At 41.3% G+C, this 13267-nt stretch overlaps 2 protein-coding genes across 6 annotated transcripts in view; both read left to right on the plus strand.

The window, feature by feature from the left end:
• NMNAT3 (nicotinamide nucleotide adenylyltransferase 3) overlaps window positions 1-6570 on the plus strand; it is a 35588-nt gene extending 29018 nt beyond the window's left edge. For all 5 annotated transcript variants that reach the window (XM_083613964.1, XM_083613960.1, XM_083613962.1 and 2 more), the window contains exon 5: window positions 5336-6570. In XM_083613964.1, coding sequence (XP_083470090.1) covers window positions 5336-5745 — 410 coding nt within the window. In that variant the 3' untranslated portion in view covers window positions 5746-6570. The remainder of the gene's footprint in view (window positions 1-5335) is intronic.
• Window positions 6571-9981: 3411 nt separating this feature from the next.
• Window positions 9982-13267, plus strand: part of RBP1 (retinol binding protein 1) — a 32432-nt gene continuing 29146 nt past the window's right edge. The window contains exons 1-2 of the mRNA XM_083613982.1: window positions 9982-10640; window positions 11389-11567. Coding sequence (XP_083470108.1) covers window positions 10568-10640; window positions 11389-11567 — 252 coding nt within the window. The 5' untranslated portion in view covers window positions 9982-10567. The remainder of the gene's footprint in view (window positions 10641-11388; window positions 11568-13267) is intronic.

The following is a 13267-nucleotide window of genomic DNA, read 5'->3' on the forward strand; positions in this document are numbered from 1 at the left end:
GGGAGTCCTGGATCCAACCCAGCATCTGCAACACCCCTATTACTTACCTATTTCTAAATTATATTTTCTACGCTTGCTTTAAAAAAACAAAACAAAACTTAAGGAAGAACTTTTTGTAGAGAAAGGCAAGCTCCGCTGAGCATGCAGAGATTTAGCTCAAGAAACAAATTTTGGAAGATCTCTGATCATTTTTTATTCTTAGGCTTGCATTCAGCAAGGTTCTACATAGAGTAGACCCATTAAAATCAATAACCTAAGTTAGCCTCCATCAATTTCAGTGGGTCTATTCTGACCAATACTAACAATAACAATACTAACTACAGTGAGGGGGGAAAGTATTTGATCCCCTGCTAAATTTACCCGTTTGCCCTCTGATGAAGAAATGACCAGTCCATAATTTTAAAGGTACATTTATTGTAGCTGTGAGAGACACAATAACAACAGGAAAACACCCAGAAACCCAGAAGACAAAAGTCAGAGATTGATTATAATGAGTGAAATAAGTATTTGATCCTCTATCAACCAGCCAGATGTCAGGCTACCTGGTATCTTCACTGTATGTAACGAGCTGAGATTAGAAGCACCTGCTATAAGGGAGAGGTCTTACCTGTAATCCTAGCTCGTTACAGTACCTATACAAAAGACACCTGTCAAGAAGCAATCAATCTAGCAGATTCCAGACTAGCCACCATGACCAAGATCAAAGAGCTGTCCAAGGATGTCAGGGACAAGATTATAGACCTGCACAAGGCTGGACTGGGCTACAAGACTATTGCCAAGCAGCTTGGTGAGAAGGTGACAACAGGTGGTGCAACAATACACAAATGGAAGAAACACAAAATAACTGTCAACCTCCCTCGGTCTGGGGCTCCATGCAAGATCTCATCTCGTGGAGCTGCAATGATCAGGAGAACGGTGATGAAGCAGCCCAGAACTACACGGGGTGAACTTGTCAATGATCTCAAGGCAGCTGGGACCATAGTCACCATGAAAACAGTTGGTAACACACTACGTCGTGAAGGACTGAGATCTTGCAGAACCCGCAAGGTCCCCTTGCTCAAGATACCACATGTACAGGCCCGTCTGCAGTTTGCCAATGCACATCTGAATGACCCAGAGGAGAACTGGGTGAAAGTGTTGTGGTCAGATGAGACCAAAATTGAGCTCTTTGGCATCAACTCAACTCGCCATGTTTGGAGGAAGAGGAATACTGCCTATGACCCCAAGAACACCACCCCCACCATCAAACATGAAGGGGACATATTATGCTTTGGGGGTGTTTTTCTGCTAAGGGGACAGGACACCTTCACCGCGTCGAAGGGACGATGGACGGGACCATGTGTCATCAAATCTTGGGTGAGCACCTCCTTCCCTCAGCCACGGCATTGAAAATGGGTCGAGGATGTGTATTCCAGCATGACAATGACCCAAAACACACGGCCAAGGCGACAAAGGAGTTGCTCAAGAAGAAGCACATTAAGGTCCTGGAGTGGCCTAGCCAGTCTCCAGACCTTAATCCCATTGAAAATCTTTGGAGGGAGCTGAAGGTTCGAGTAGCTACACATCAGCCTCGAAATCTTACTGACTTGAAGAGGATCTGCAAAAGAGGAGTGGGACAAAATACCTCCTGAGATGTGTGCAAACCTGGTGGCCACCTACAAGAAACGTCTGACCTCCGTAATTGCCGACAAGGTTTTGCCACCAAGTACTAAGTCATCTTTTGCAAAGGGATCAAATACTTATTTCACTCATTATAATGCACATCAATCTATGACTTTTGTCTTCTGGGTTTCTGGGGGTTTTCCTGTTATTCTGTCTCTCACAGCTACAATAAACGTTCCATTAAAATTATGGACTGGTCATTTCTTCATCAGAGGGCAAACGGGCAAATTTAGCAGGGGATCAAATACTTTTTTCCCTTACTGTATGCAACAAAGAAAAACAATTCCCATTTTGGCTCCTTAAATCACCCTCTATTCAATGTCATGCCATTACATTAAACAGAGGGAAGGAAAGAGACTACAAGGTAAATAGTGGGGGTGCAGATGGAGCACTCATGGGAAATAAGCTTCCACACCTTAGTTTTTACTCCGGCAGCGTACATTGAAAGGACAACATCCAGCAGGTTGTGCAATGTCTGGCTGCCAAAAAAAGCCCATCCTTCAAGACTCCTTAAAGGAGTTTCCAGGGGGTGGGTTGAATGATCTGTGGCGTACAGAAGCTTTCTTCAGCTCAGCTAAGAGAGAATACTCTCGTGACTGCAAAACATTTGTCAACCAGGAAATATTATAATTCTTCTCCAGCTTGGATTTCAATCTGAGCTGGAGAAGAACTCAGACCCTTGTAAAGCTTGCATCTCCTTTGAGATGGACTTTAATGAGTTCTCAATGAGCCTGGCTTCTCTGACATCTCTACTTTCTTGTTAGTATAACAGCAGCCTGCCATTTTTGAGAACATCTCAGTTATTTGCTATTTCCTTTTGAAAGGTCCTCTGAGATATTTACAAGGGCTGCTATCAGTTTAAAACGCTTTCTGCTTCTGTGTAACTTATTTTAGTAGGTCTTCACATCTCCGATAAGGGTCACTGAGTTTAGCATCACATACAGAGTAGTCTTTTTATAAGAGACCCTTGATCTTTATTTCATTTCAAATTGAACTTGGGCAGATAACCTGGTTGGTTTCCTACCTGTTTTGGTTTGAGAGTTTTGTCTCTTAATGAGATCTTGCAGGCTGTTAAAGCTAGGTGCTTTGTTTGTGCTGATGACAGTTTCTCCTTTAGCTAACTCGGTTTTCCTTTCTGGCAGGGTATTATGGAGTATTATAATAACTTTTTTGCTACCAGTATTGATTCAGATATTCCATTCAGAACCTTACCAAAAATAAAAAAAGGTTCAAGTATGCTACAGAAACTGAATCACTCTTACTGGAATTGCAGTTTAGAAAAACCATTATCAGTTGTGAAACTGCAAGATCATTATTTAACAGTAGCCCTCAAAAGTCCAAGGAAGTTATATTCCTGTTTTTCGTCCCTCTAGACTTGATTCTATCAGCAACCTTCTTTAAAAAGCCATTTAGTTGTTCAATTCTGGTTTCAAGAGTTGATGCCTTTCTGAAGAGAGAGCCTTAACGCTGTTCTCACAATTTTTAAAAATAGACATTTTAATGTCAGGAGTGATGGATGATAGTGTGTTGTATGTTGCTTGACCATGTTGGCATTTGATGTTGGTTGTCAAAGAGGGTTGCTTGTATCTTTATTCAGAGGGAACCTGCTAGATAAATCTCTACCCCAAGCTTCAGAATATGCTTTATAGTTTGGATTTTTCCAAACACACACACATCCTATCATCCACCCATCTATCTATCTATCTATCTATCTATCTATCTATCTATCATCTATCTATCTATCTATCTATCTATCCATCATCTATCATCTATCTATCTAAATTGGTGTGGGTGTAACCCCTGCTGAATCAGTCTAGTCTAGCATCCGTTTCCAACTAGATGCCTGTAAGAATCTCACAAGGAGGACCTCATTTCAACAGCTCCCTTCCCACTTGCAATTCCCGTGGAACAGGGACAGCCTCCTTTTTTTGTACATTACCCCTGTAAGGCTACAAGGCACACTATATGTGTTGGTGGGAAAGTTGGCTGCCCCCATATGTACATGGGAACCACAATCTTTTTCTCTGTACAATCACTGAGGAAATAATGGTTTGTCATAACTAAAGTATCAACTAAAGCATCAACACAAGAGAAGGAAACTGGTGGATTCTACACACATATAAAAAAAACACTGTGAAAATCCTTTTTTAAAAAATGCTTTGAAAAATACATTGAATTTGGCATACCTCACTGTCACCATCTAGTGTCACATTTGTATATTGCACTTTACAACACATTTAAAACGTTTTATTTGCAGTTGTAAAGCTGAGTCTTATGTGTAACTGTGTGGTGCAGTGAGTGAGATAGTGAGTGAGTGAATGAATGAATGAATGCATATTTGCATGTATGTACCTCTGAATATTTGCTGGAAACTCTGTGAGTTTCCCATTCTTTCAAATAATTTAATCAAGGGTGCTTACAAATGGGAAGGATTGTGCAATCCAGTGGGAGTGGTGTGCATAACATCATTTTTTTCCTACTGGAGCTCCTGAAGCCGCCACCTCTGTCTCTGCCCTTCCCAAGGGTATCTGTACCTATTTGGGCATGGGAAGGTGGTAGAGCCAGTGTCCTTCAGGTCTTAATGTGTGTTCATTTCCAAAACTGATAAATTATTGACCACCTTCAGCATGAGCTCAGAGATGGTCATGCATTGCTACATGGAAACTTCTGTTAGGAAACTCAAAGAATCTGTAACTTCTTGCATTACAAGTTGGACCTATCCACATTTGTAGCTGCTTCTCTTGAAATATGTGGATCAGTCCTTAAAGCTTGAACAGAGTGATTGCTCCAAAATTTCAAAATAAAATTATTAATAGTAATAATAAGTAACCTGTATTTTGTTATTGTGGAGATCTTCCTTAGTGTGCATATGCTTATTTGAAAAGCAAATTAAGATGTATAATAAGTGGGCTTAAAGGTTCACTCGTTTTCTGGAGAACTGCATTCATATGCTTTAAAGAAGGATATTGCTGGAGTGAGAAGGAGTCAGCCAGGGCAGCAATTATTATTAAGTTCTTGTAGAAGCTTATCTGAAGGAAGATCCTGATAAGACTGCATTTGTTTACATTATGAAGAAGATGAAAGGAGACAGAAAATAATGGTAGACAAGACAGTGAAGAAGCTAGAAAATAAAGGTGTTTCTAACATGCCTCAGAAGTGAAACAGTGTTGGAGTATGCCTTATTTCAGTGGGGAGGCTGCTCCCAAGTGTTGGTGGCACAACAGAGAAGGCTTTGTTCTTGGTTGTTGCTGGATGAATGTGTGCACAAGCAGGAGGGGTTCTGAGAAAGACTGCAGGAACAGGTGGGTCTGTGTGGGCAAAGGCACATGATGTCCATTTGCCATTTGAAATAATACACTTTAGGGAGGATTTTACAAATGCACACTATACCTTTAAAGCACATTCTTTCAAAGAATCCTGGGCACTGTGGTTTCTTAAGAGTTGCTGGAAGTTATAACTCTTTGAGAGGCAAACTACAGTGCCCAGAATTCTTTGGAGGAAAGAATATGCTTTAAAGGTTTATTGTGTAAGCAGCCTTAACTTCAGTAGATTCTAGCAGGATGCTGGTTGAATTTTAAGTGTGTGTGTTCGTATAAACTACAAATATAAATGTACATCTAAAGGGGATGTTTCAGCAAAAGAAAATAATGCAAATGATATTATGTTCTTGCAGTTGTCCCTGAGTTAAAACTTCTGTGTGGAGCTGATGTTCTGAAGACGTTTCAAACACCTAACCTCTGGAAGGAAGAACACATTTTAGAAATAGTGGGCAAATTTGGGTTGGTTTGTATTAGCCGCATTGGCAACGATCCTTCTCAGTTTATCTCTCAGTCAGCACTTTTAAGCAGGTACCAGCACAATATCCACTTGGTTAGGGAGTGGATTCACAATGAAATCAGTGCCACAAACATAAGGCACGCCTTGCGCAAAGGGCAAAGTGTGAAATACCTCGTTCCAGATTCTGTTATTTCCTATATTAAGCAACACAATATATACACGGATGAGACTGAACGAAGAAATGAAGGGGATTTGCTGCAGCCTCTTAAGCGATATTGTTCTGTCGTCAGCCCTCTTAATGACTGATGGTAATATGGGCCTTGTCCTCACTTCCGCTTATCCTGTGCCTAGAAATCATGGGTCTCAGTGGGTTTCCACTTTTCCTATGATTTTTAGGCATGGGTCCGAATAGCATTACCTTTGCCCCACCTCTTTCCCTCAAAAAAGCCGCTATTAGCACTAAATCTGGGCAAATGCCAATTCAGAGAAAACCCGACTGACTTTTGCTCCAGTTCAGCTGTAAGCAGTGGGTTTGCCTGGGGGAAAGCAGCAGGGCAGGTAGATGTGTGGTTGAGCCCTAAGTTACTCACTTCTCAGAGTGCGAATCCTAAACAATATGCCTGTAAAGGAAAGTAAGCTTGGTTGTGATAATATGGGAGTAATCCATTTTACGGAAAAATCCATCTGTGCCAGTCAAAAGCTGTGATGAATGAGCCTATCTCTGTTCACAAAGGGACTCCCCCACTGACCTTCAGCGTTGGGGACAGTTTTGCACACTTAATAGGGATGTAGATCCAGGTCTTTCCTCTTGTTGAAATGAATGAAGAAAAGAGTCCTCGTTCCACCTGATGTTTCTTGCAAGCACTGGAGTCTATTTATAGGCACTGGAAATCTAAAACAAGGACTGCCTGCTGCATTTGGTTTCTGCCTTGCCTCTTATCATTTTAAGTATCACTATTGACAGTGAATCAAAACAAGCTCCCATATCACGTGATCCTAAACAATTCACTTGTAAGTCAGCCCCATTGATTTCCATAAGATTTACTTCCAGCGTTGTGTGGTGTGGGGTTGTGATGTTACAATCTTCTTTTGTTTCTTGGTAGCTCAGCCAATAAAGCATGAAACTCTTAATCTCAGGGTCGTGGGTTTGAACCCCATGTTGGGCAAAAGATTTCTGCGTTTAAGGGCATTGGACTCAGTGACCCTTGTGGTCCTTTCTAACTCTACAATTCTATAATTCTATGTCTGGACTTTGTTTGAGGTTTTTCTTTTCTTTCCTTTCTTTTTGGATGTTGTGAACTATTTTTGTAAGCCTTTCACCACATCGCAATGCCACAATGCTTTCAATGTCTTTACTGCAAAATTGTCAAGCCGTTGCCTGCAGTCCCACTTACCAGCACTGGATTTGCAATGACGCCTTCCTCCACCCTCACTTCATAAATGGACTTATAATATTTCTTGTAAATTGTATTTTAGCACTGCAGCATTTGTATTTCTAAAGACGCAAAGAGAGAAAACATATATTTTTCTGCAGCTGACATCTTTACATCTGTATGGGTGTTTCACAAGCTCTTCTAATAAATTCAGGGGGTGGAAGCTATATAAGGTCTTTTAACTCTGCCGTTGTGCTGAAAAAGGTTCCCAGAATGGCTTACAAAGTTCAGAAATAACTTGCAATCCAATAAGCAAAGACCAGGTGTGAATTTACAATTGAAAATGCATGACACAAAAGGAAAAAAGGTGTGGGAGGGAGGAAGCAAAAGACAAACCCAGAGACTAGTTCTTGGTTACAAATTTCCCCAGGCAGAAGTTAAGCAGGTCATGGAGTTGGATCTAAGCACAATGGAAGGGCAACTGCTTCCAGTCAGGCACAACAGATTTGCAGTGACACAGGTACTACAGCAATGCAGTTTTCTGCCATGGGGCACACCCGCCCAGCTTTTAACAAAAGAGAGGATCCAGCATATTTCATCTTAACACCAGCCAACCCAGAAGACACAGTTGTGAGTTCCATTACTTCAGGGCAATATTTCAAAGGAGCATTGTCTATATGTGGTTTGTGCCAGTGACATAAGTCTAGCCTGCCTTCCTGCTCAAACGCAAGTGAATCATCTATAAAAATGTCTTCAGCAACCTCATTACGAAGAGAGAAGAATACAAGTCAGAATTCTGAAAGATGCTTCTTTCCTCTGGCCTACTCAGCAGTTCAGACAATGTGTGTGAGAATAAAAAGACAGCCCCATTGTCTCTTTCTCCATTGGTTCTACCCCAGATGCAGGATTGTCTGAAGGGGGTTTCTTCACATGTTTGGCTGAGTACGCTTACACAGTATTCCTGTGACCAATAACACTGCACAAGCAGGATTCTAAGTACATTTTGCATGTAGAAAACTCCCATTCAAACCTTCCTGCTCAATGTGAGATGATAAGGGATGGTGCTTTGGGGGGGGCACATCCACTCCCTCTTTGAATTTCTTTTGTGGGTCTGCTATCATTCTGAAATAATCTGGTGGTTGCAGAATACCATATATAAAACATTGCTTTGCATACAGCTTCATAAAACACCTATTTTGCATGTGACTTTTGGAAGAATGTTTATAACTTGCAAATGAAGTGGTACATTTTTCTGGAAACTGGTTTCAACACACCTACTTCTGTGTCTTTTAGAGCTTGACAATCAATGTGATTGTCAAACATCCATTATTCCCTTGTCCTTACCCTGCTTGGGGGTGGGGCTGAAAATAAAGCAAGGGAAGTTGAAAGGAGGACAAATCAAAACTGGGGTGCCATATGGCAAACTTTTCATCGATTCAATTTCTGTCCATTTTTCAGGTAGAACTTGCAATATAATAATAATGGATAGGATGTTGGACTTTAGACAAGGGGTGCCTGAATTCAAACTCCTGCTCAGCTGTGAAGTTCATGGAATGAGCTATTACAGTAATTTTTAGCCAGCTGCGCACTCTCAGCCTAACCTACTTCACTGTGCACATCCTTCACTTATAATGCTCCTCCTCCTCCCTTTTTGTTTGATCAATATCTCTTGAGCAGATTGTACCCCTCAATTTCTACGTTCCTCTCATGAGTCTCGACCCACCAGGTTTCAGTAATGCCTATTAGGTAATATTTGCCATCCTGTATTAAGAACTCAAGTTCTTTTTGCTTGTTTCCCATACTCTGTACATTTGTGTAGAGACAACTGAACCATGAGTCATGCCTTTGCACACTGCTGCCTCTGTCCCCCTCCATAGGGAGTCAGCTGCTGCCACCACACATCTCTTCCTTCTCTGGGGAGCAGCAGGAATCGTTCTGTACACTGTATCTTCCACTGCCACCTTCTTTGTTCTGAGGTATGCAACCACTCTACTTGCTCCTGTAGCCTGAGGTGAGGGCATGAAATCGACACAGCCTGGCTCCTGGCAGTCCTGCTTTTTGTGCCACATTCCTCCAGGGGTTCATCTCTTCCACTGGGTGATCCTTCTAGGGGCCTGCATATCTGTTCCAGGACCGTCCACTCTGGTACATCAAAGCTCCAGCCCCACACTAGTAAATTAACACAAGTAAGCAAGTTTATGTTATTCACAAACACCATTGCAAAGAAGTCAAACTCGTGCAGCTAATGGTATTTGGCCCACAAATCCATAAATGGGAGGCACTGGCATAGAGATCCAACCCCATATTAAGTTGTTTTCCCTCCTATCGTGAGATGGCGCAGCTCCTCTGTTCTCACTGTCTGTGTGTGTTTTAAATTTAAAACTCACCCGCCACTGGCAGATTTTCTCTTGCCAGATTTTTCCCTTGCGCCACAAATTACTTAGGCTTTGTTACTCAAGATTTTAAAGTAGAGCAGGCTTCTCTGGGGATCTCTCCCACCACCCCTCAGCTTTCAGAATTTCTTACATATTGGTCGTCGTCGTTTTCAGCAGGATGCTTACCAGATGTTAATGGGGAGAGTTTGAAGATGGGTCGTTATTTTCAGATTTTTTAGGTATGTGAAATAAGTACTGTGTGACTCTGAACTAAACATCATCAAATACATATGAGAATCTGGATTATTACAACCTGCAACCTTGCGCCGCATGGGAGAAGGAGCTAGCCTTTATCCAGAGGCACAGCAGCTAATGCCCTGGAATTCTTAACTCAATTAATTTAACCTTGAGCTCATGCTACACTGAAAACTATTTGTTCTGCAGCGTGTTTGAAATTTCCCTGCTGTATTCCTAAGTGATGAGAAGACTTTATGGTCTCAAGTGATTCTTTTCAAGCAGCAAGGTATTGTTGAATAATGCAGTACTGCACGGTGTGTGTGTGTGTGTGCGCACACATGCACCCCACCCCCAGCTTGCTTGCGCTGAAGTTAATAGGTTTCTGTGAAGGACTGCTTATTTCTCAGGCTGCAAAAACGTCGCATTATCTCAGCTGATTCATAAAACATTCTGTCCTGCTGGAGATGCTAGGTGACAACTGAAATCGGGGTGCAAGTCCAATACTACAAGGCTCAATGAGTAATGACTGGCTCTTTTTCCGCCATCTAATAGCCATCTAGTTCTGCTTCCAAACACCTATTGCTCAGGGATTCCTTCATAAATTTAGCAAAATTTAGCAATGCAGAATGCAGTTCCTTTTTTGCGGTAGAACTTTCATACCTCTTTGGAGTACAGGGTTGGAAGACAGAGGGCAACGATCTCAGACGATCCAGAGACTATAATTTGCCGCTTCTTGAATCACCTAGTATGTCCACTACATACAGCACTAAGATATGCTGTTGGTGTATCAGGAGAAGCCATCTTCTTTTCTTAGCCGCATGGAAGGGAAAGAAGTTAAAATCGAAACTCAGCTAATCGGTGGCCATACAGCCATCGGTATAGAAGGGCAATGACCTCGTCCATTTAAATCAAGCCATCCTGCTGTCATTAGCAAGCTAAAAGGTTCAGATATTTGGGGGGATTTAAAGGTAACACTTCGACGCTAATCGGCTTAAAGGGACTAGCATAACTGCATGGCCGGAAGAACAGATAAAAGAAACCAGAGTTCAGACTTGGCCTCAGCAAAAAGCTCTGAGCTGTATGGTGCAGAATTAACACACAAGTTGAAAGGCTTTGATATTGACGAGGACACAAGCACCAACCATGCCTGCCGATTTCAATGGCTATTGGAAAATGCTCAGCAATGACAACTTTGAGGAGTATTTGAAAGCATTAGGTAAGAATCTTTTATTTATTTTATTTAATTTATTACACAACCGGAGCTCCATACCTTCTGGGCTGAATCTGATTCTTCTGTAGCATCAATCACATAAACATTGTCCCACTTCACTCTATATGGCTTTTGTATGAAAATATTTTGGTTTTACTGAGTTTCTTTATTAATATTGCCATGTCTATATATATATTTTTATAAAAAGTGCCTCAACAATAGGAAGAGCAAGAAATAAAATCCAGAAGTTAAGTATATAATCATAAATAAACACTTCTGAATTATCAAAATTAATTATCCAGAAGTTATCATACATTGCTGGTGTTATAGCAAGCCTTTTACCTCAGGAAGTGTACAGTCTTAGGGACAGAACAAGAGTAGCAGAGCCTGAACTACAAATTTGATTAGGAAACTCATTGAACAGGTATATTATACCTATAGTAGCAGTAAGTAATAGTTTTCAGATGAATGTATTTTTAGAGTTTTATAGCAACTTTCACACATCCACACTAGACATGGCTTATCCCAAAGAATCCCAGGAACTGTAGTTTGTTAAGGTTGGCCCAAATCTTAGGCAAAAGTATCTATATATGTTGACAAGATTATCGTTTCATTCTGTGTGGGGATAAGTATTAAAACTTCCTCACTTTGTATTGAACTACAAGTTTATTTTTTTAAAAAAAGAAAATCTTCAAAGCTTCTCCAGAGGTTTGATCTTTACAGAACTCTTTTCTGGTCTCTTTCTTTCCTTCAGATGTAAATATTGCTGTGAGAAAAATAGCTAATATGCTCAAACCGGACAAAGAGATCATTCAAGATGGCGATCACATGATCATTAAGACACTAAGCACTTTTAAAAACTACATCATGGATTTTGATATAGGGAAGGAATTTGAGGAGGATTTAACAGGGGTGGATGATCGCAAATGCATGGTAAGAATGAGAACAGCAACTGTTTCATGACAAACAAACAAACAAAAGCTTCCAAACCCTGCATCATAATGGTCACAGACATTTTGCTGTGGTTCCCCCCCCCCCCCCAGGAAACTGTTTGTGTTTGACAGCTATATTTAGGCAGAGTCTCAGAATCAGTACAGACTTTACGTATGATAAATGTGTTGCTAGACATTAAGTCACTGTCTTTTATTCAGGCTGCAGTCCTCCCACACACATTTTCCTGGGAGCAAGTCCTATTGAACATAGTTGGAATTGTGTCCTGCATGCATAGGGTTGCACTATAAAACTTGAATTATATACATTGGATCCTCGGTTGGGGGGTGAGTGTCTCTGTTTCATTTTATAAAGCAAGTAGTTTCCAATCCTGTTTTGGTCAACACGTATGCTTTATTGTGTTTCTGTTAGACTTGCTTGTTGAAATGGTGCTGCTGGCACAGTATGATCCCACTCGTCTTGTGTCGAGTAGCAGAAGCAAGGCAATTGCTGCCTCTTGCCCACCTTTTGCTAACAATTCCGAATCAGCCCAGAGAGACAGCACATGCTTTAAACAGCTATTTATACCAGAAACAGAAGCATCATCCTTAACAGAAGTAGACAGCACCAAGAATTCTCCCCTGTGAGCTCTTAGCTTTTGACAAGGAAACAATACTGTGTGGCTCATAAGGAGGAATACCAATTAGCAGCACAGTCTCGCTAATACCAAGCTGCTTAGCTGAGTCAGAGCCTGACTGCTGTCCTTTGCTTTACTCTGAGAGCAAGATACTGCTAAAAGAGTAAAGGTTCCCAAAGTGAAAATGCACAAGGTTATCTGACTGAGGGAGGCAGTTTTAAAAAGAGAGAAATTAAAACAGTAGACTCTCACATTCATAGTGAGGTGCTCCCTGCTCTAGCCTTGGAACAGCAGAAATTTCCTCTTTGTCCCATGACAACGAAAAATGGAAGAATTTTGAAATACAAGGAAAGGGGGCATGTGTTGCCTGCCCAACTAGGTAGGTTTGGCTACCAAACAAGAATGCAATGTACAGACAGAATGCTTGTTTCAGCAATAGCCCTCATCTGTCATTTGGAAATAGGAACAGGTGAATCACTTCTGGTTTCTCTCAGTTTCCCTCTTTTCCCAGCTTCCACTCTGGTCAATGTGTAAATTATGTTGTTCTAAACAGGGGTTGTGTGTGTGCTGCTCCTTCCACAGGCACAGGAACATTTTTTCATCTGATTCAAATTAATGCCAGTCATGCATTGATATGGGGACATGTGTCAGTGTCTAGGATTTAAGGCCAGCCAATGTTCTTGAAAGCCCATTCACATGTTTGTAACTGATCATCTAAAGAGGGCTAATGTGATGCTGCAGTTCAGTCTGTTGGAGAATCTGGTTTTATCAGGGCTTTCAGCTCTACTTTTCAGATGCCATAGGTTCTGCACATCTCTATCCCGCTGGTTAAAGTTGAAAGCTGGGAGCTCAAAATCCAGTGATGTTAAACGCAGGATAGATTTAGGTGAGAAAGCTTAGTTCTTTCTTAAGGTCTTGGCATGGGCATATTTGAGGAAACAGGATTCACTTAAAAACAGTCAAGCAACGGCCAATTGGTGCAATTCTTCACTGGGTACATGTTCAGTCTTCATCTGATATGCCAGAAGGTGCAGATTCCGATGGTCATGCTTCAAGTGGCTTATCT

Source organism: Podarcis filfolensis, assembly GCF_964270895.1.
Source record: "Podarcis filfolensis genome assembly, chromosome: 5".
Taxonomy (NCBI): domain Eukaryota; kingdom Metazoa; phylum Chordata; class Lepidosauria; order Squamata; family Lacertidae; genus Podarcis; species Podarcis filfolensis.